The 21,746-nt window shown below is 39.0% G+C and overlaps 1 protein-coding gene across 1 annotated transcript in view; it reads right to left on the bottom strand.

Annotated features, from left to right (window-relative positions):
- The window catches only part of IGSF11 (immunoglobulin superfamily, member 11), a 60,095-nt gene that overhangs the window by 9,861 nt on the left and 28,488 nt on the right, over positions 1–21,746 (bottom strand). The window contains exons 5-6 of the mRNA XM_006864159.1: positions 9,864–9,986; positions 8,470–8,620 (exon numbers count right to left, since the gene is read on the bottom strand). Of these exons, the coding sequence (XP_006864221.1) occupies positions 8,470–8,620; positions 9,864–9,986 (274 nt within the window). The remainder of the gene's footprint in view (positions 1–8,469; positions 8,621–9,863; positions 9,987–21,746) is intronic.

Here is a 21,746-nt window from a genome sequence, read left to right as displayed (position 1 = left end):
TATATATATGAGACAGAGCTAAACCCAAGAAGCCTATAGTAAAATTGCTGTTGTTGGTAGGTGCCACTGAGTTGGTTCTAACTGACAGTGACCCTCTACAGCGTTTCAAGGCACAGCTAGTGGGTTTAAGCCAAAGACCTTGCTGTTAGCAGCCCAGTGCTTATCCTACAGGTATTAGTAAATGCAGGAACATTTGCAAGTCTGAAACGTTGAGCAAGGAGCAAAAGCAATCTATTTGAGTTGTTGCCTAGATTAGCCTTGTTAAGTTCAAGGCATTTAGCAAAGAGGGGAGGAAGTATGGTTGAGGCAAAGGGCACAGTTGTGATCAATGACCTGAAACATGGGAGAATGTGAAACAGTGACTGGAACACAGTGAGCCCAGAAGTACTGAGATTGAAGACAGAAGAAGAGGGGGGCCCATTTGGAAAGGATCATGCCAGGGCATCACACTAAACAAATTAGCATGATTCTGAAGGGATCATGCTAAGGAAACTAGCGCTACTGAAGCATTTTAACCAAAGACTTGATAGGAAGAAATCTTAGACTGCACCTGAAACTCTAAATCTCCACATTATACAAAGAGTCACTTTTCTGAGACCATTTTTGACACTGTTTTCATAAGACGTTTGTATCTGTCTGAATTCTTTCACACTAACCCATGCTACTCTAGATTACTTGTGTGCAGATACTGTTGTTCCTCTGGTGTTTTTTCTTGCTTTATTTTCTCTTCTATTTCTATTCTAAAAGACTACTTGAATTTGATCCCCACCCCCCACCCCTAAAATCCCTGTTACTTTCCTGAGTTCAATGCATTTGAACACGAAGGCTTTGAGCATACTTTGAGGCCAGTCTGGGTTTTATTCTCACAAGCTACTATGATTTTGGAAGAGTTACTTAACTTCTCCACGGTTCAGTTTCCTCATCTGAAAAACAGGCATAAAAATATTGCCTAGCTCATAAGGTTATTAGGAGGGTTTCATATGAAAGTGTTTGTCTGAAAATGAATAAATATATAACTGTTGTTGTTAAGCGCCACACCAGGACTCCTATAAATGATTAACACCTGTTAAATAGCAAGTGAGTTCAGTATTTGCATGTGAATTTTTCCATAAAAAGATGTGGCAACAGAAAAAAATATATATACTACATATAACTTTATCTGACATTAAAGCAGGGTTGGTGAACATCTGACCCAGAGGCCATATGAAGGTCTGTGAAATCATTTGGTCTGGCCCTGCCAAGGCAACTGAAGCTCTAGCCATCACATTAGGGGAGAGTTAACTAAATGTTTGACCAAATATAGCAGGCTAATTTTTAGGTTGATAAAGGAGCTCAGGAGTCCTGGTGTGGCGCTGTGAGTTAATGCACCAGACTGCTAAGCCATTTGAACTGCAGGGTCGGCGGTTCAAGCTCACCAGCTATACCTTTACCCTATACAGGGTCACTATGGGTCAGAATCGACTCGACGGCACTTGACAACAACAACAAAGGAGCTCTGGTAGCATAGTGGTTACAAATCGTGCTGCGAACCTTAAGGTCAGCAGTTTGAAACTACCAGCCGCTCCGCAGGAGAAAGATGAGGCTTTCTGCTCCCGTAAAGATTTACAGCCTCGGCAGCCCTGTACAGGGTCGCTATGGGTTGGAACCGACTCGACGGCACTTAACAACAACAATCCCTGTACCTGGGAGTCCTGGTGGTGATGTGGATTAATGCACCAGACTGCAAAGCCATTTGAACTGCAAGGTCGGCGGTTCAGGCTCACCAGCTGCTCCTGGGAAACCCTATACAGGGTTGCTATGGGTCGGAACCAACTGTGGCACTTAATAACAACAACAATTCTGTAAGGCCTGCGAATGAGGTTATAAGTATCTACATAGCAAAAAAAAAAAGCTTACTCACCCCTGCTCTAAAGGTTTTCTATTATTAAGAGAGATCACAGGAAAAAAATGTGGTCTCAAAATATTAAAACAATATCCAAGGATCTTAACATCCATATTAAGAAGAATATCATTTTCTGTATTTATACTTTATATTGCAGATTTAAACTGTTACAAATTTTCCTTTTTTTAAGAAAGTTAGCACTAATGAGAAATTCACTCATAACTCCAACTCATTAAAGAAGTACATTGATTCAATTGCATCATTTTAAACTCCCATTTCTTTGGAAGTACTTTCTAACCCTACATGGATTTTCTCTCTTTTGTAATAATCATGTCTATGCAAAATGAGATTGATTTTCTATACCTCACATCATGTTATATGTATGTGAAAGCTGGACAGTGAATCAAGAAGACTGAAAAAGAACTGATGCCTTTAAAATATGATGCTGGTTAAAAATATTAAATATATCATGGACTAGCAGAAGAACACACAAAATTGTGTAAAAAGTACAGCCAGAATGCTCCTTGGAAGTAAGAATGGTTAACACTTTGTCTTAAGTACTCTGGACATGTTATCAAACGGTAACCAGGTTTCTGAAGAAGGCCGTCACACTTGGTAATCAATCCACTGCCAGTAAGTCAATTCTGCCTCATATTGCCCCCATACAGTGTTTTCAAGGCTATACATCTTTACAAAAGAAGACAGCCTCATCTTTGTTCTGCGGAGCAGCTGGTGGGTTTGAACCACTGACCTTGTGATTAGCACCCAATACATAACCCACAGTGCCACCCAGAGGGTCAGTGAAAAAGAGGAAGAGTCTGAAAATGACAGATGACACAGTGGCTCCAACAATGGGCTCAAACACAGCAATGACTGTGAAGATGGCAGTGTTTTGTTCTGTTGTACATAGGACCTCTGTGAAGGGGAACTGACTCAATGGCATCTAACATAACAAAACTTCAAATAGCTAAAGATCATTAATATTGTTTTCAAATATGTAAATCCTTCTTGAGCCTCATAACAGGTTGAACCTAATATGGAGCTGTATGATCAACACTGGACTGCCAGTCACAAGATCAGCAGTTGAAACCTGCCAGCCGCTCCTTGGAAACCATATAAAGGGTCACCATGAGTCGGAGCTAATTCTACAGCCCACAACACCAACAATAGGGCAATGAGTCTTCGTGCCACTTGAACAAAAGATATTGTTATGTGGAAATAGCCACACTTCATTCACATACAACACACACACAAACACACAGAGTTTTCTTTTTCCATATGTGAAACCTTTTCTTTATTGTGATTGTGCAATCACAATTCATCTTACTTACCCGTGAGTTGATAAAAATTATGTAGTTGTCATTCACTGATTAGCTACTACATGATTGGTCCTGTGCTAAGCATGCATTTTACAGAATCATCCAAATACATTTTCACAACTCAGTATGCAACCGGGACTTTGGCGCGGTATGCTGACTGCCTCAGGGTCTCACAGAAAGTGGCACAGTTGGGATATAAAATCAGTTTGGTCTGACTTTCAAACCCTTTCTGCTCCCGATATGCCTCAGATCCTGCCCAACAGGTGACAGAACACAGCACTGAAAGAGATCACATGGTGGATAACGGAGTAACAACTCTCTCCTATACACACATCTGAAGCTACCCGATCTGTGTAACTCAAGCATGGGTGTGAATGGCTGAAAAAACAGTGCTGGGTGTGCTGCTACTGTACATGAAACCCCCAATACACTGCCCAGCGGGAGAGTACCTAGAAAAAGAACAGTGTAGACAAATGATGCGCTCAGAAAACCCATTGGAATAGTCAGATTCAAGCTGTGAGGCCCTCCCAAATCCTGGTTACTGGCACAGCTTCAAACGTGGGGGATGGTGCTAGATGCTGCACTTTTTTCAAACCTTTGTTTCAAAAAAGCTGAGGCTAACTAGAGTTCATCCTTTCTGGACACCTGCAGTCTACATGAAACAAACGACAATTCTGTGGGTTGTTACATTGCGTGAAACAAAGAAGATATGCTTCTTAACAAACAATGTGGACTTGTGCAAAGAGTAGGCTTGACCTTTCAGGTGCAAATTTCAAGATCTTTCTTGCACAACATGAAGGTGATAAGATGCTATGTAACTCTATATGCTCTTAAGAAATGATAGTGAATGTCTAAAGTGAACAATAATATTGGGCCGGTTGCTATGAGTCGAACCGACTCCACGGCACATAACAACAACAACAATGTATACATTTCTCAAAGACAAAAAAAAAAAAAAAATTAACAGTGTTGGGGCAGTACTTGCAAAAGGAAAAGGCTTATCTTTTTTCAAAAAAACATAGCTGCAGACTTGTCAGCAGCTACACACTGACATATACACAATCTCTCTCACACACATACACAACCCAAACACGACACCTCAGAAAATTTCCTGTTAGTGCATTCAGTCTGTCAGTTTGTCACACTGTCAGTTTCTCGTACTGTGGTGGCCTGCATGTTGCTCTGATTCTGAAAGCTATGCCACTGATATTTTAAATACCAGCAGGGTCACCCATGGTGGACAGCTTTCAGCTGAGCTTCCAGACTAAAACACACTAGGAAGAAGGAAAAGCAGAATACTTCTGAATGTTTAGCCACTGAAACCCTTAAAAATCGCATCGTAACGTGGTCAGGTAACACTGTTATACTGAATATTAAAACATTATGAAAAGCACCAGAGTATTGTCAGGTATAGGACTGAAAGATGAGTCCCTCAGGTTGGAAGGCACTCAAAATACAACAGGGGAAGAGCTGCTGCCTCAAAGTGGAGTTGACAGTGATGATACGAATGTAGTTAAAATCTGGAACCTTCATTTGCTGGTGGGGCAGAACTTGAAAAGCTGGGAACATCCATTAATAATCAGAACATGGAATGTAAGAAGAATCAATTGATGAAAACTGGAAGTAGCCAAAAATGAAATGGAACACATAAACCCAGATATTCTAAGCATTAATGAGCTGAAATGCACTTGTATTGGCCCATTTTGAATCTGACAATTATATGATTTACTATGCCAGGTATGACAAATTGAAGAGGAATGGTGTCATATTCCTTATCAAAAAGAACATTTCAAGGATCGATCTTCAAGTATAATGCAGTCTGTGACAGGATAATATCCATATACCTACAAGGAAGACCAGCTAATACCACTATTATTCAAATTTACGCACCAATCACTAAAGCCAGTGATGATGAAATTGAAGAATTCTACCAACTTCGTCAGTTTGAAATTGATCAAGCATGCAATCAATGTGCATTGATAATTACTGGTGATTGAAATAGGAAGGTTTAGAAAATAGAGGAAGGCTCAGTATTTAGAAAACTGTGGACTTGGTGACAGAAATGATACTGGAGATCGTGTGATAGAATTTTGCAATACCAATGACTTCATTACAAATACCTTTTCAAACAACACAGAAGACAACTATGCAAATGGACCTTACAAAATGGAATACACAGAAATCAAATTGACTACATCTGTGGGAAGAGATGATGGAAGAGCTCCATATCATCAGTCAAAACAAGGCCAGGTGTAGATTCTGGAACAGATCATCAGTTGCTCATACGCAAGTTCAGGATGAAGATGAAGAAAATTAAAACAACTCTACGAGATCCAAAATATGACCTTGAACATAACCCACCATCTCAAGAACAGATTTTTATGCATTTGATGGTAAGAGTTGAAAAACTAGAGTTGTGAGATGACATCAAGAACATCAGAAAAGAAGAAAGAAATGGTCATAAAGAAGACAAGAAAGAAGGAAAAGGCCAAAATTGATGTCAGAAGAGACCCTGAAACCTGCTCTCCAGCACAAAGATGCTAAAGCAAATGGGAGAAACAAGGAGGTAAAAGAGCTAAACAGAAAATTTCAAAGGGCATCCCGAGAATACAATAAATTATAATGAAACGTGCAAAGACGCAGAGTTAGAAAACTAAAAGGGAAGAAAATGTTCAGCATTACTGAAGCTGAAAGATCTGAAGAAAAAAAATTAAGCCTCAAGCTGAAACATAGGATTGTATGTACAAAATATTGAATCACGCAGAAAGCATCAAAAAAAGATGGAAGGAATACAAAGTCACGGTACCAAAAATAAATGGTCTTTATTCAACTATTTCAAGAGGTAACATATGATCAAGAGCCAGTGACACTGAAGGAAGAAGTCCAAGGGCACTGAAGGCATTGGCAAAAAACAAAGCCCCAGGAATTGATGGACTATAAATTGAAATCTGTCAACAAACCGATACAACACTGGAGGAACTCACTCATCTATGCAAAGAAATTCTGAAGACAGCTCCTTGGCCAACTGATTGGAAGAGAGCCCATCTTTTGCACTTTCCAAAGAGAGGTGGGTGACCCAACAGAATGTGGAAATCATCAGACAATATCATTAATATCACATGCAAGTAAAATTTTGCTAAAGATAACTCAAAAAAGTTTGAAATAATACATTGACAGGAAACTGTTGGAAAGTTCAAGCCGGTTTCAGAGGAGGATATGGGATGAAGGGTATCATTGCTGATGTCAGATGGATCTTGGTTGAAAGAATAGAGTACCAGCAAGATGTTTACCTGTGCTTTATCGAGTAAGCAAAGGCTTTTGATTGCATGAATCATGACAAGCTATGGATAGTATTGTGGAGAATGGGTATGCTGGAATGCTTAATTGTGCTCATGAGGAACTTGTACATAGATCAATAAGCAGTCATTTGAACAGAACAAGGAGACAACGCATGGTTTAAAATCAGGAAAGGGGTGCACCAGGGTTGTATTCTTCAACCATACTTATTCAATCTGTATGCTGAGCAAATAATCCACAAAGCTGGGTTATCTGATGATTAACATGGCGTCAGGATTGGAGGAAAACTCATTAACATCTATTGATAAGCAGATGATACAACCTTGCTTGCAGAAAGCAAAGCTGACTTAAAATACTTAATGATGAAGTTCTAAGACCACAGCCTTCAGTATGGGTTGCACCTCAGTGTTAAGAAAACAAACATCCTCACCACTGGACCAACAAGTAACATCATGATGAATAGACAGATAAAGGTTGAAGTTGTCTAAGACTTTATATTGCTTGGCCCCCACTATCAACACTCATAAAAGCAGCAGTCAAGTCAAATGATGTATTTTATTAATAAACCTGCTGCTCAAGACCTCTTTAAAATGTTCAAGAGCAAAGATGTAAGTTTGAAGACTAAGGTGCATCTGAAACAAGCCATGATATTTTCAATAGTCTCATATGCATGTGAAAGTTGGACAATGAATAAAGGAGACCATAGAAAAATTGATGCAATTGAGTTAAGGTACTGATTGGAGCAGAATATTAAAAATACTATGGACTTCCAGAAAAATAAACAAATCTGTGTTGTACAAATCTGTGTGAATGCTGCTTAGAAGTGAAGACAGCGAGACTTTGCCTCTCACATTTTGGATATAGTATCAAGAGAAACCAGTCCATGGAGAAGGACATCATGTTTGGTAAAATGGAGGGTCAATGAAAAAGAGGAAGGCCCTGGAACAAGATGGATTGACACAGTGGCAGCAGCAATGGACTCAAGTGTAGCAACGGCTGTAAGGAAGGCGCAGGACGGGTGGTGCTTCATTAGGTTGCACATAAGGTTGCTATGAGTCAGAGTCAACTTGATGGCCCCTAACAACAACAACAATTACATTTCAGACAGTCTGAAACATCAGAAGTAAAAAAAAAAAAGGATAGATTGAAAAGGAAAACAGTCAAACCTTGCTCTGTTAGGTCATAAGAAAAAATGAGTATCAAATACATTATGTAATTGGGTTTAATCTTTTTTTTTTTTTCATCAGATAAGAATTTAGGAGCTAACACCACTAGAAGGAAATACCTGAAACACAGGTAGTAAATAATAACTAGGATTGTACATTATCTAAATGACATTTCTTCAAGACTCAAGCTTGCATCCCTAATTGTGAGAGTTTATTCATAATAATGCAGTACTACGTCTCTTTCTTTGAAAGCAGCTGGGCAGACAGCTCTCTCTGTTGGGACCTGGTAGCTGTCTTTGACCTCATGAAGCTCACTGACCATGCCATCAGGTTCCCATCCCATGTGCAGGTATGTTTAGTATCCCTTCACTAGCTTTCATCAAGCCAGGTGCTGACAATTGCTAGACACTAGTTCAGCTATAATAAAACTGTGTTTTGATTCCCATTTGACAAATGATTCTTGTACACGGCTCCCTTGTAAACTTCATCTGTGGGAACGATCCAAGGGTTTACAATAAGAGAGAATGGAGGGGACCAAAACTCATATATTCCTGACTTTAGAGTCATAATTCCATGGACCTTTGCAATAATTGCCAAATGACACACACAAAGAAAATAGTGTTATTTTGACTTCTGACTGAGGGTCATAATCATATTTGAGATGGAACCCCCAAAATGATGCTTGGATCCTGGCCACTTTAAGTATCTTGGCCATCAGCCATAAGAATAGCAAAGTGATCTTAACTACCAAAATTAATAGATATACGGACAGTGGTTATGCATACAAGTTATCTGACATACAAACCTTATTTCATTAGGAATCTCTTCTTCCTCCTCTTCTTTATTTTTGCTTCTCCAGTAAAAGAATGCCCCTAAAATTAGTGCAATGCAAAAAATGGTAATAACTGCACCAGTACCAATGGCTCCAGCTATTAGTCCAATGCTCCTGGGCTGGGCTGCAAAATATATTTAAGGCATATTTAAAGAGCAAAAAAAGAATGCCAGCACATACCCATACAACTCTATAACACAAATCTGCTCAAGAATCTTGTTACTACGTACATAATTGTCTAAAGTTTTGCACCCGTATTAAAGCTACACTTCAATTAGCTTTCTATATCCCTATTGGCTAGGACTAACTCACAGTAGGCTCTTAAACATTTCTTGAATGAATAAATAAATAACCCACACAGGTTTAGGAGAGCAACACCTAGCACAGAGTGGGAATACGTTGTCACCTTCTAGTTGGTCTAAACATACCAGCTGATGTGTTACCTTATCATCTTGTCACAGACAGATCAGTTTCCAACAACTCAGAATTCTCAACTAAAGAGAATGCCTATTTATGACTTGGGGACCCAACAACTGAGCAGATAAAAAAGCACCACGAAAAAACACAGGAAGGTCTGGTCATGCACCCCATAAAATTATTACACATTTCTGGAATGTCTATGCCAAAACAAACAACAACAACAAAAGCACATTGCCATCCAGTTGGTTCTAACTCATAGAAACCCTGCATAGGATTTCCAAGGCTATAAACCTTTATGGGAGCAGAAAGTCCCATCTTTTTCTTGAAGAGCTACTTGAGGGTTTAAACTACTGACCTTACAGTTCACAGTCCAGTGCTTATCCTATAGTATCACAAGGGTCAGGGAACTGCCTGTAGTACTTTATCATAAGTGATACAGTAAACACTAATGATTCTAACATAAAAATTATGTACTGATAGTATACAGGGTTTCTACGGGTCAGCACTCAACAACAACAGTAACGAAGCATTGCAGGATCAGCACTGGACTGCAAACCACAAGGCTGGCAGCTCAAAGCCACCAGTTGCTCCTTGGAGGATTACTATTTGTTGGAACCAACTCCATGGCACTTCACAACAACAAAATATTCTAATACAATGGTGGTGGTGGGTGGTCATATGCCTTGAGTCGGTTCCGACCCTTAGCGACCCTGTACAGGGTTTCTGAGGCTGAAAATCTTTATGGGGGCAGAAGCCTCATCTTTCTCCCATGGAGCAACTGGTAACTCACTGCACTACCAGGGTTCCACACATTTTTATAGTATTTTCAATAACAACTAAAACCAAAAAAGTATCTATTTAGTAGTTTCAGATAACCTTAAAATAATTTAGCAGGGCCTTTTATTCCCTGTTTTCATGAACCCACAGTTGGCATTTTATATACTTACGTGAAATAACCTGGAGATCCAAAAGACAGGTACTGGTTCCGATAGCATTAGAGGCCACACACTGGTACAGCCCTGAAGACAGAGTGCTAATGTTCCGGATGGTAACTGTTCCCTGGACCTGGTCTGTCAGAAAAATAGTAAGCACATGAGGATTTAGGAGAAAGCATCAGAAAACCAAAGAAATTAGAGGAATAATTTTGGGATAAGACTAAAAATCAATAAACACTGAGAACTCTTAAGTAATTTTTCTTTCCTTTTCTCTTTTGAGAAATGTTTGGTTCATGAATCTCATAGCTGAAACCTCTATATCACATTCAAGTCCTGGCGCCATGCAGATCTGTCCTCAATGAGGTGAATCTTATCACAATTCAAAGATTAGCATGTTAAGTCCTAAATAGTAACAGTCACCCAAGTGAAAATGGTGAATTTATGATCACATCAAATTTTAATTTTAAGGCAATACAATAACATAAAGAGTAAGCTACACTCAGTACAATAATGCTCACTTCCATACTTGATGGTATAAATGTAAACCTCACATTTGAGGGTATGTATATATTACTCCCTATTCTAATTGTTGTAGTTCAGGACCTCCAAGAAGCAGACACCAAGGTAAGAGGTTTACTGAAGGAAACTTCAGTAAAGGAGATGGAGAGGGTGACCCCTGTGAAGAAAAGAGGGAAGGCAGCAAGACAAGGTAGAAAGATTAGACTACTACAGTTTTAAGGTAGGAGCTCTGGTAGCGTAGTGGTTACAAGTGGGGCTGCCAACCTCAAGGTCAGCAGTTTGAAACTACCAGCAGTTCTGTGGTGGAAAGATGAGGCGTTCTGCTCCCGTAAAGATTTACAGCCTCGTGCAGGGTCACTATGAGTTGGAACCAACTCCACAGTACTTAACAACAACAACAACAACAACAACAGTTTTAAGGAAGTTTCAGCTTGACTGATGAGCAGCTCTTGAGCCAAAGTCACCCATTCGAGGAATACTGCACCTGACAAGAGCAGGACTATACCAGTAACCCTGTGTGTCCAGTCCCTAGCTGGGAGCAGCCCAGGGGAAGTGGGGTCTTGATGCAAACAGTGTGGTGGATCTAGAAGGAGGGCAGTATGCGTCCAGGGAATTTTCAAGGCCTCCAGATTGGTATTAACAAGACAAGTTTTAATAGGTCATATATTAGCAATTCATCAGTATCAACACTGCTTGATTATTTATTCCTTGTTAATTAAATAAGAAATTACAGTAATAATATAAAGTTAATGGTTATCACTATAAACCGAGCATTAGTTAAGCATGTATATGTAATATCTCAATCATACCAATGGCTTCATGAGGGAAATATCATTAATGGCTTTTAATGGGTATTAGAAGGAGCTCCGATAGTATAGTGGTTATGAATTGGGCTGCTCACCTCATGGTCAGCAGTTCAAAATTGCCAGCTGTTCTGTGGGAGCAAGATGAGGCTTTCTGCTCCCGTAAAGATTTACAGGGACAGTATGAGTCATAACAGAGGGCAATAACCACCACCCCATCACCACCGGATCTACTGGTTCTTTTGGCATCCCATGGCACTTTCAATATTCTCCTCCAACACCATAACTCAAAAGCATCAATTCTTCTAAAGTCTTCCTTATTCACTGTACAGCTTTTGCATGCATATGAGGTTATTGAAAATACCATGGCTTGCATCAGGTGTACCTTAGTCCTCAAGCTGACATCTTTGCTCTTCAACACTTTAAAAGGGTCTTGTGCAGCAGATTTGCCTAATGCAATAGGTTGTTTGATTTCTTGACTGCTTCTTGACTGTGAGTGTTGATAGTTGATGCAAGAAGAATGAAGTCCTTGACAACTTCAATTTTTTTCTCCATTGATAAGACTGTTGTTTATTGGTCCAGTGGTGAGGATTTTTGTTTTCTTGACCTTGAGATGCAATCCATACTGAAGGCTGTACTCTTTGATCTCCATCAGTAAATGTTTTAAGTCCTCTTTACATTCAGCAAGCAAGGTTGTATCATCTGCATATCGCAGGTTGTTCATGAGTCTTCCTCCAATCCTGATGCCACGTTTTTCTTCATATAACCTAGCTTCTTGGATTATTTGCTCAGCATACTGGCTGAATAAGTATAGTGAAAGAATACAAACTTGTTGCACACCTTTTTTAATTTTAAAACATTCAGTGTTCCCATGTTCTGTTCAAATAACTGTTTCTTGGTCCAGGTACAGATTCCTCATGAGCACAATTAAGTGATCCAGAATACTCATATTTTGCAATGTCGTCCATAGCTTGTCATGATCCACACAATCGAAAGCCTTTGCGTAGTCAATAAAGCACAGGTAAACATCTTTCCGATATTCTCTGCTTTCAGCCAAAATTCATCGGACATCAGCATTGATATCCCTCATTCAATGGCCTCTTCTGAATCCGGCTTGAACCTCTGGAAGTTCCCTGTCAATTGTATGATTGTAGCCATCTCTGTATTACCTTTAGTAAAACTTTACTTGTATGGGATATCAAAGAGATTGATGATTTCTGCATACCATTGGGTCACCTCTCTTTGGAATGGGCACAAATACGGATCTCTTCCAATCAGTCGGCCAGATAGTTAGTTGTCTTCCAAATTTCTTGGCAGAGATGAGTGAGTGCCTCCTGTGCTGCTTCACTTTCTTGAAAGATTTCAATTTTTATTCCATCAATTCCTGGTGCCTTGTTCTTTGCCAATTCCTTCAATGCACCTTGGACTTCCTCTTTCAGGATCATTGGCTCTTGATCATAAGCTACATCTTGAAATGATTGAACATTAACCATTTCCTTTTGGTATAGTGACTCTGTGTATTTCTTATATCTTCTCTTGATGCTTTCTGCATCATTCAATAATTTGCACAGAGAATCTTTCAATAATGAAAGTTGAGGCTTGAATTTTTTCTTCAGTTCCCCCAACTTGAGCAATGCTGAGCGTGTTCTTCGTTTCTGATTTTCTGATTACAGATCTTTGTACATTTTGTTGTAATATTTGTCTTTATCTTCTCGAGCTGATCTTTGAAATTTTCTGTTCAGCTCTTGGACCGCCTCATTTCTTCCATTTGCTTTTTCATCTCTACGATGGAAAGCAAGTTTCAGTATCGCTTCTGACATCCATTTTGACCTTTCCTTCTTTCTTGTCTTCTCAATGATTTTTTGCTTTCTTTATGTATGATATTCTTGATGTCATCCCACAACTCTTTTGGTCTTTGGTCTTTAGTGTTTAATGTATCAAATCTGTTCTTCAGATGATCTCTAAATTCAGATGGGATATGTTCAAGGTCATATTTTGGCTCTCGTGGACTTGTTTTCAATTTCTTCAGCTTCAGTTTGAATTTGCATATCAGTAATTGATGGTCTGTTCCACAGTCTGCCTCTGGCCTTGTTTTCCTGATGATATGGAGCTTTTCCATCTTCTCCTTCCACAGATGTAGTCAATTTGATTTCTATGTGTTCCTTCTGGTGAATTCCATATGTATAGTTGTCTGTTAGGCTGTCTAAAGAAGGTATTTGAAATAAACAAAATAATTGGTTTGGCAGAAATCTATCATTTGTTCTCCAGCATCATTTCTATCATCAAGGCCAAATTTTCCAACTACTGGTCCTTCCTCTTTGCTCACAACCTTTGCATTCCAATCACCAGTAATGAGCAATACATCTTGATTGCATGTTTGATTAATTTCAGATTAAACAAGTTGTTAGAATTCTTCTATTTCATCCTCACTGGCTTTAGTGGTTGTGCATAAATTTGAATAATATGGTTATTAACTGGTCTTCGCTGTAGGCGCATGGAAAATATCCTATCACGGACAGCGCTGTACCTCATGACTGATCTGGATATGTTCTTTTTGACAATGAATGTTAACACCATTCTTCTTCTATTTGTCATTCTCAGCATAGTAAACCATGTGGTTGTCAGATTCAAAATGGCCAACACCAGTCCATTTCATCTCACTAATGGCTAAGATATTGATGTTTATGTGTTCTATTTCATTTTTGACAACTTCAAATTTTCTCAGATTCATAATTCGTACATTTCACGTTCCGGTTTGCAATGGATGTTTACAGCTGTTTCTCTTCATTTTGAGTTGTGCCCCATCAGCAAATGAAGGTCCTGCGGGCTTTTCTCCCATGGGTTTTACTCCATTCGTCTCATCACAGTCAACTCTACTTTGAGGAGGCAGCTCTTCCCCAGTCGCATTTTGAGTGCCTTCCAACCTGAGGGACTCATTTTCCGACACTGTATCTGACAGTGTTTCTCTGCTATTCATAAGGTTTTCAGTGACTAAATATTTGGAAGTAGTTCGTCACTCTTTCTTCCTAGTTTGTCTTTGTCTGGAAGCTCATCTGAAACCTGTCCACCATGGGTGACCCTACTGATATTTAAAATACCGGTGGCATAGCTTTCAGAATCACAGCAACTCACAAGCCAATGCAGTGCGTCAAACTGACAGACAAGTGGTGGCAGTAAGTGGTGGTGTGCAATTTCTGGGTGTTGGGCGATTTCTGAAGATGATACTAAAATGAATAGAAACAAGACAAACCCAGTCCCTTACCTTAATGAGACAAGTAGGTAAGTAATTGGAGTAAATGTGGTAAGTGCCAGGACTAGAGAATACAGAGCACTATGAAGTTCTTGTTGAGTGCTATTGAGTGAGTTCTGATTCAGAGACCCTGTATAATGTTTTGGAGGAGCAGCTGGTAAGTTTGAATCAACAACTTTGCCGTTGAGTGCTTATCCTACAGTACCACACTAGGACTCCAGGATAGTAGAAGAGCACACAAGACAGGCTTCTAATATGAATACAGGGGCAGATAAAACATTTGCCACCAGACTTGCCCAAGTATCTTAGTGAGTTCACAGGAAGGCCGACGCACATAAACAGCTATCAGGGTTATCCTTCTGTCCTCTGACATAATACAACAGTAGTGATGGCGATTGTATACCATTGGTTCCAACTTATAGTGAGCCCCTGTATAGGTTTTCCAGAGCTGTAAATAATGACCTAAGCAGAAAGCTACATCTTTCTCCCATGAAGTTACTAGTAGACTTGAACTTCTGATCTTGTGGTTAGCAGCCCAGCTTACAATTCACTATTCTACCAGGGCTCCTTATATAATACAATGTTGTTGTTGTTAGGTACTATCAAGTTGGTACCGACCATAGCGACCCTATGCACAAAAGAATGAAACACTGCCCGACCCTGGGCCAATCTCACAGCTGTTGCCATACTTGAGTCCATTGATGTTGCTACTCTGCCAATCCATCTTGCTGGGGGTCTTCCTCTTTTTCTCTGACCCTCCACCTTCCCAAACATGATATCCTTCTCCAGTAACATAGATGGCACTAATAATGACTTAGAGTCATCAAAGACACACTTGAATTAGCATCAACATACAAGGCAAGAAATGAAGAGTTTGGGTTTTTAAAATGGGAGTATTTAAAGTGTTAAGCAGATATTATGTGGCCATCTCATTTATCCTAAACATAATACTTGATACCTTTACACACTCAAATGATAACACCTACATTCATACACTTGGTAGTTTCTTGACACACTGTGTACTACTTCCTTTCCTTAAAAATGGGGCTCTCTTTTCTTCAAATTTTATGTACAGCATACATAGAGGTGCTAAAGATATCTCAATTAGTCTTCATAAAGCAAAGGTTTTATATTTCCTACTTTTAAAAGGAGTCCTGGTGTGGTGCTGTAGGATAAGCACTAGACTTCTAACTTCAAGATGAGTGGTTCAAACCCAATAGCTGCTCCATGGAAACCCTATACAAGGTCAATATGAGTTGAAACCAACTTAATGGCATTTAATAACAACTTTTCAAAGATAATAAATCCTCAGAGAAATTATTCAATTTGCCCAAGATCACATAACACATACTTTGTCAAAATCCAAAGCTCATAATAATCCAATCACTTGACTTTCCAATAAGGGGTATTAAACCACATTATTCTACAGGATGCATATATATATTTCTTAACCATGAAATGTTCTAGCATTGCTAATATTAAACTAAGCCTCCTGCCTAATTACATCTTCAACATATGTCCTAATGTCACCATGCAAAAAAAAATTATACTATTCAGGAAACCAACCTTAAATTCCATACACTGTAGTTTTGTTTTGTTCCTAAGTCCTGCAATTCTAGGAATTTGATCTGCTCTCCCTGAATCTGACCTTGTTTGGCATTTCCAAAGATACAATTTGAAGAAATTTTAACAGGTGACCTAAGTAGCATTCTGGCATGAATAAAGAATTCAAGTTTAAAGATTATGTCTTTAAGAAGTTAACTTTTAAAAAGTAAAGTCACTGTTCTTCCCTTAGTCTCTGAAGACAGACACCATGAGGAGATTGCTAAAAGAAATTATTCTTAAATGAAATTGACAATGCATACTTCAACTAATTCAGAATGTAATCAGGGAATGAGACAAACATATTGATAAGAGAGGATTAACCAGTAGCAAAACATAGCTGTTGATGTAGACAAGGCAAAGCAGAGACGGGAGCCCTTCATCAGCAAACACCAGACTGCTTCCAGGCAGAAAACACAGTCCTTCCTGAAACTATGTCACTTACTTGGCCTGATCTGGCACAAAATTAATTTGCTGATGAATTCAGAAAATAAATGTTCTTTTGATCTGCCTTTTAAATGGAGAAAGTCCAATTGTGTGGAACTGCACAGTATGGAAAGCAAAAACAAAATCATATCCCATTCTGCTTTAGTTCATAGCAACACTGTATATCCCACACAAGCTATGTACCTGGACTAGAATGCCTTCCAGAATTAGAAAGAATCAAATATAACTGTATGTTTCCAGCTGTCTCCTCTATCCTGAGGTCCAGAACCCCATCTCCAGCTGCTTGATAGATAGTGTAGTAGTTAACCTCTACATCATCAGCTTGTGTTCTGAAGTCATACACAGTCTGGATTTGAATCCAGTTCAATCACCAATTTGCCATGTGGTCTTGAGATTGTTACTTCCTCCTCTTTTGTGTTTGAATTTTCCTCACCTGTAACATCGGGCTACCAAAATGCCACACACACTATGGGGTTATCTGAGGACTAAATGAGATAATGCATGCAAAGGGCTTAGCATAGTGCCTGGTAGCGTTTCCATGTGAGTAATTCCAGGAATTTCTTGGGAATTTTATGTATTTTTCTGAATTCTGAGAAAAACCAGTCAAGAAATTTGGGAAACAGCAAAAACTATTGTGAGTCCTAGTGTCTCCAAATTCCCAACAAGTATTAATTTTCAGAATTTCAGAAACAGGAATTCTTGAATATAATGGTTCTATATTTTTCAGCATATGATTTATGTATTTTTAAATAATGAGTGATCATAATAATAAACAGTGAGTAATTTCTCATATAATAGTTTTATAAGTATTCTATTAATAAGACATAATAAATGCATGGGTCATCATTTGAACTGCTATAATAAAATTATATATTTCAGTAACATATAAAAATAACCTTAGTCTAATCAAGGCATTTAATAATAGAAGATAGTAAAAGGGAACAAAAAAAATCCCCAAAAAATCATTTTATAAATGGTTGTTGATGAGTCCCTTTGAGTCAGTGTGTCTCATTGTGACCCTATATAGGATTTCTGAGGAACACCTGGTGAATTTGAACTGCTGACTTTGCAGTTCAAACTGACCTTGTGGTCTAGTGTATTATCCCATAGTGTCATACCAAGACTCCTTAAAATACCACAAATATATATATTTTAAAGCTGTTATTCTTATGGTGAAAATCTCACCATAATGCTTCAGAGTTAAGCATTAAGTGCACTGTCCAATAGTTTTGATCTTTGTTTCATTTCAAATATTCTAGAAAAGCTTATTGCATTTTGTGCTGAATGTCATTGAATTAAGAGTATGTCTAGAAGCACCTTCAAGTTAGACATTTGGGTTAGTTCATTTCCTTTATTCAATAATAAAAACATTTTGTCTGCTTGTCTTGATTTGGTTTTGTCACTGAAATCTAAATTGCTTTTACCAATTCAGATTTTAATTCCATTTCCAATTTCATGTCAGTGAATTCTATAGCAACACTCCCAACTTCTCTTTGCAATTCTGCTTTATAAGCATTTACAAAGAACTATAGCCAATAGCCAATGTTCAAATACTGGAAAACACAGACTAACTTTATTGGGAAATATTTAAAGTTTATCAGATAATATTTGTATCTGCTGGTATTAACAATATTCTACAGAAACACACATCAAAACTTATTTAGTTTCCAAAACTTATTTCTTCGAATACCACTCACAGCATTTGTATAAATTAAGCTAATGTATTAATGTATCATAGTCATTTGCAAGAATGACTCACCATTAGCAACACACAGGTCCGTGAATATGCAATTAGACACTTACAACATGACAACAGTTGATTTATCCATAGAATTGTGACCATTTCTCTCCTACACATTTCTGCCCAGGTTCCCAGAAATAGCAGCATTTCTAGCTCTTCCTTGACATCAGTGTCTCAATGCCGATTAAGTTTTAAGTCACACAGGAGAATGACACTTAATGCTCAAAAAATGTTAGTTATTATTATTATTATTTCAATCCCCTTTTAGAGATCCTGGGAGGTCACTAACTCACTCAATTGTCTTAGTCCAGCAATCCTCTAAGTGGTCTCTGAGTTAAAGCAGTTACTCTTCATTTGGTGGCTCAAGATAGAAACTGCTGCTAACTTTGATCCTTGTGTATTTCTGAATCTCAACACCCAATCAAATCCCAAGTTTTACTGATTTTTGTCTGTCATCTCAGTTGAATCCCAGCTTTCTCCCTGTCCCATTTCATTCTAGCCACCTCTCGAATTTCCATCCCTGTTCAGGTCCTCTTCCTTTTTTGATGGTGTGGTGCTATGGATCAGCACTGCACTATGAATCAAAAGGTTAGCAGTTCAAACCCATCAGCTGCTTTTTGGGAACCTTATACAGGGTCACTATGAATTGGGAGCAACTTGACGGCGTTTAATAACAACATTAATGACGTATCCCATAAATGAGCTAACTGCCAAACTCTCACAGTGATTGCACCCTGTTTTAAAATTCACACATGACATCCAGCTGTTATGAAGTGAAGGGAAATGCACAAGAACACCCAAAGTTGCATATAGTACCCATTTGATCTTGCCTCGATGGCTTGATAATCAGAACTTGACTAGAGGAAGATAAAAAAAAAAAATGTTTTTTGATACAGGAAATGAGTGTAAATTGCTACAATTTGATGAACTTGACCTATACTTATGGATGTAGTAGCTCAAAATACCAACTAAGAGGGAAGGAATCTTCATATCAAGTATCAGTCCTATCTCTCTCTGTATGCAGGGCAGCTAGGGATGGGCAACCTAGACACTGGCTACCTAAAATGAGGAGCAATACAGGCACGAAGTGACTGGCTTACAAGTTTTCAAGAGGGAGTTTAGTTTAACAGTGTGCGGGGGGGGGAGGTAGAATCCCCCCCACTAATAGTTTTCATCTTGTCTAGATGGGTCTGGTAAAAAGATACGGGGATAAGATTCTGATGATTCAACAGTAAGTAACTGTTATCATGGCTAATTGTGACTGTCACAACTGTAAAGGTAGAAGTTTTGTAACAAAAACGGGGGAGTGGTTAATCTCATAGTCCAGAAATAGAGGACTCTAGGACCATCAAGTGAGTAGAGCAAGAGCTGAGTATGGGACACTATCCAGATTAGCAGCGACACCTGAGATGGAGGACATGGAGTGAGGGAGCAGCTGAGGACTCTGGACTCATGGAAAGACAGGGACTGGGTGCTGGCAGCCAGGAGGCAGGCTTGCAGAATGTACCCTTTATTATATATTCCTGAGTGTTTCTGTGTACATCCCTGCCCCCCCTCCCCCCTAAAAAACCCCCAAAGGAATGGAAGCAAGTACTATTGAACAATGATTCATGGAGGAGATTGTAATCATTGCAATGAAACAATGGTGTAAAGCTGATGTCCTCCACGTAAACTATCACTCAGTTCACAATAAAAACTTAAAAAGAAAAAAAAAAAAAATGCACACATGACTTATCTTCCCTTTATTATAAACTGCATTGACTACCCAGTCTAAAAGATAACACCCAAACTCCTTGGTGTTTACATAGCGGTGTTACATGTGTGTCACATAATGCTTTTCGCAGTCTGGACATGACTTTGCCAACTTCCCCTCCTCCCAAACTTCCATGAACCTTTATGATGGATTGCAGTGTAGTGAATTACTTAACGTCTTTTCTAGTCATAGTCTGTATCTCCCACTAAACAACACTTTTCCTGGTAAGTCTGGGTAAGAGAAGATGGAAGAAAATGCTGATAAAATGATATGATTCAGTTGTGGATATTAACAGAGTTAACTGTCATCGTAAAACTTAAAACTCTAGCATAGGTATAAAATGAGCCATCTCAGAAAGAGGAGGAGGATCTCACTACCATCAGAGTAGAAGAGCCTGGAGCGGAGTACATCCTTTGGACCATGTGATTATTGCATACAGAACCTCTTCCACTCAGGGACAGAAGGCTGTGACTCCAGAGGAGCAGCAGCAGCAGAACTATGAGCCAGAGTACAAGAGAGTAACAGGCTTTACAGCCCACAGCGCAAGAAAAGCTGAGTGAATTGGGACATGCGGCTTGTTTGCAGAGTAGGGTGTCAGTGTTTCCAGACAGTTAACTGGGGGAGCTAGGTTAGCTGACCCATGAAGAGTCAAGGCTGAGGCTCATGGTGGAATGATGTGTGGTGCTGGCATTTATCACCAGCCCTAAAAACAGTTCTGTAACATTGGCCAGGCAGAGAGATTCAGTTCTGCTGTGCTTAAGATCGCTATGAGTCTGCAGAGACGCTGTCCTGCTGGAACAACAGTGCCCTGCACATCTATGACCCTGTATTGTAACCTGTTCAATTCCCTAATAAACCCATAAATGTGAGTATGCTGTCTGAAATCTGTGTAGATTATTGAACCCAATTAAGGGTATTGCAGGAGGGATGGTTGGTGCCTTAGTTTTGAATGGGTTCATAAGTCTTTTCAAATGTCAAGCTTTTATACTTGCCAGATTTTGTATGCATGGTTCCCTCTGACACTCCCTTGCACCTGGTAAAATTTCTATTCATAGTTTAAGATCATTTCCTGCTCAGAATCTTTCCCTATAATGTTCTCTCTCAACTGCTCAGGCAGAATTACTACTTCTACCTTTTAAATCACTGTACATCTTTTTATAGCATTGAACATCTAGTGCTATAATTATCCCACCCCTCATCTGTCAGTATGTCGTACTGTGGTGGCTTGTGTCTTCCTGTAATGCTGGAAGCTATGCCACCAGTATTTTAAATACTAGTAGGGTCACCAATGGTGGACAAGTTTCAGTGGAGCTTCCAGACTAACACAAACTAGGAGGGAGAGGTAGGTAATTTCTGAATGGTAAGTGTGGCAACAAATGTGAGGGTGGCCCCAGGATCGGGCAGTGTTTCATTCTGCTGTGCTTAAGGTTGCTATGAGTTGCTACCAACTCGATGGCACCTAACAACAACAACAATAACAAGCCACTGAAACATAGGAGCCTCTTAGGTTGCAAAGCACTCAAAATACAACTAGGGAAGAGATGCCCCCTCAGTATGGAGTTGATTTTCAAACATTTGATGAAGTTAAGGTTTCAGGTTCTTCATTTGCTAATGTGGCTCAACTCAAAATAAGAAAAAAAAAACAACAAAAAAAACCCAGCTGCAAACATCCATTAATAATCAGAATGCAGACTATAAGAAGTATGAATCTAGAAAAATCAGAAGTTATAAAAAATGAAATGGAATGCATAAAGATCGATATCCTAGGAATTAGTGAACT

Source organism: Chrysochloris asiatica, unplaced genomic scaffold (genome assembly GCF_000296735.1).
Source record: "Chrysochloris asiatica unplaced genomic scaffold, ChrAsi1.0 scaffold00061, whole genome shotgun sequence".
Taxonomy (NCBI): Eukaryota; Metazoa; Chordata; class Mammalia; order Afrosoricida; family Chrysochloridae; genus Chrysochloris; species Chrysochloris asiatica.
This window is presented reverse-complemented; position numbering and strand designations above follow the sequence as displayed.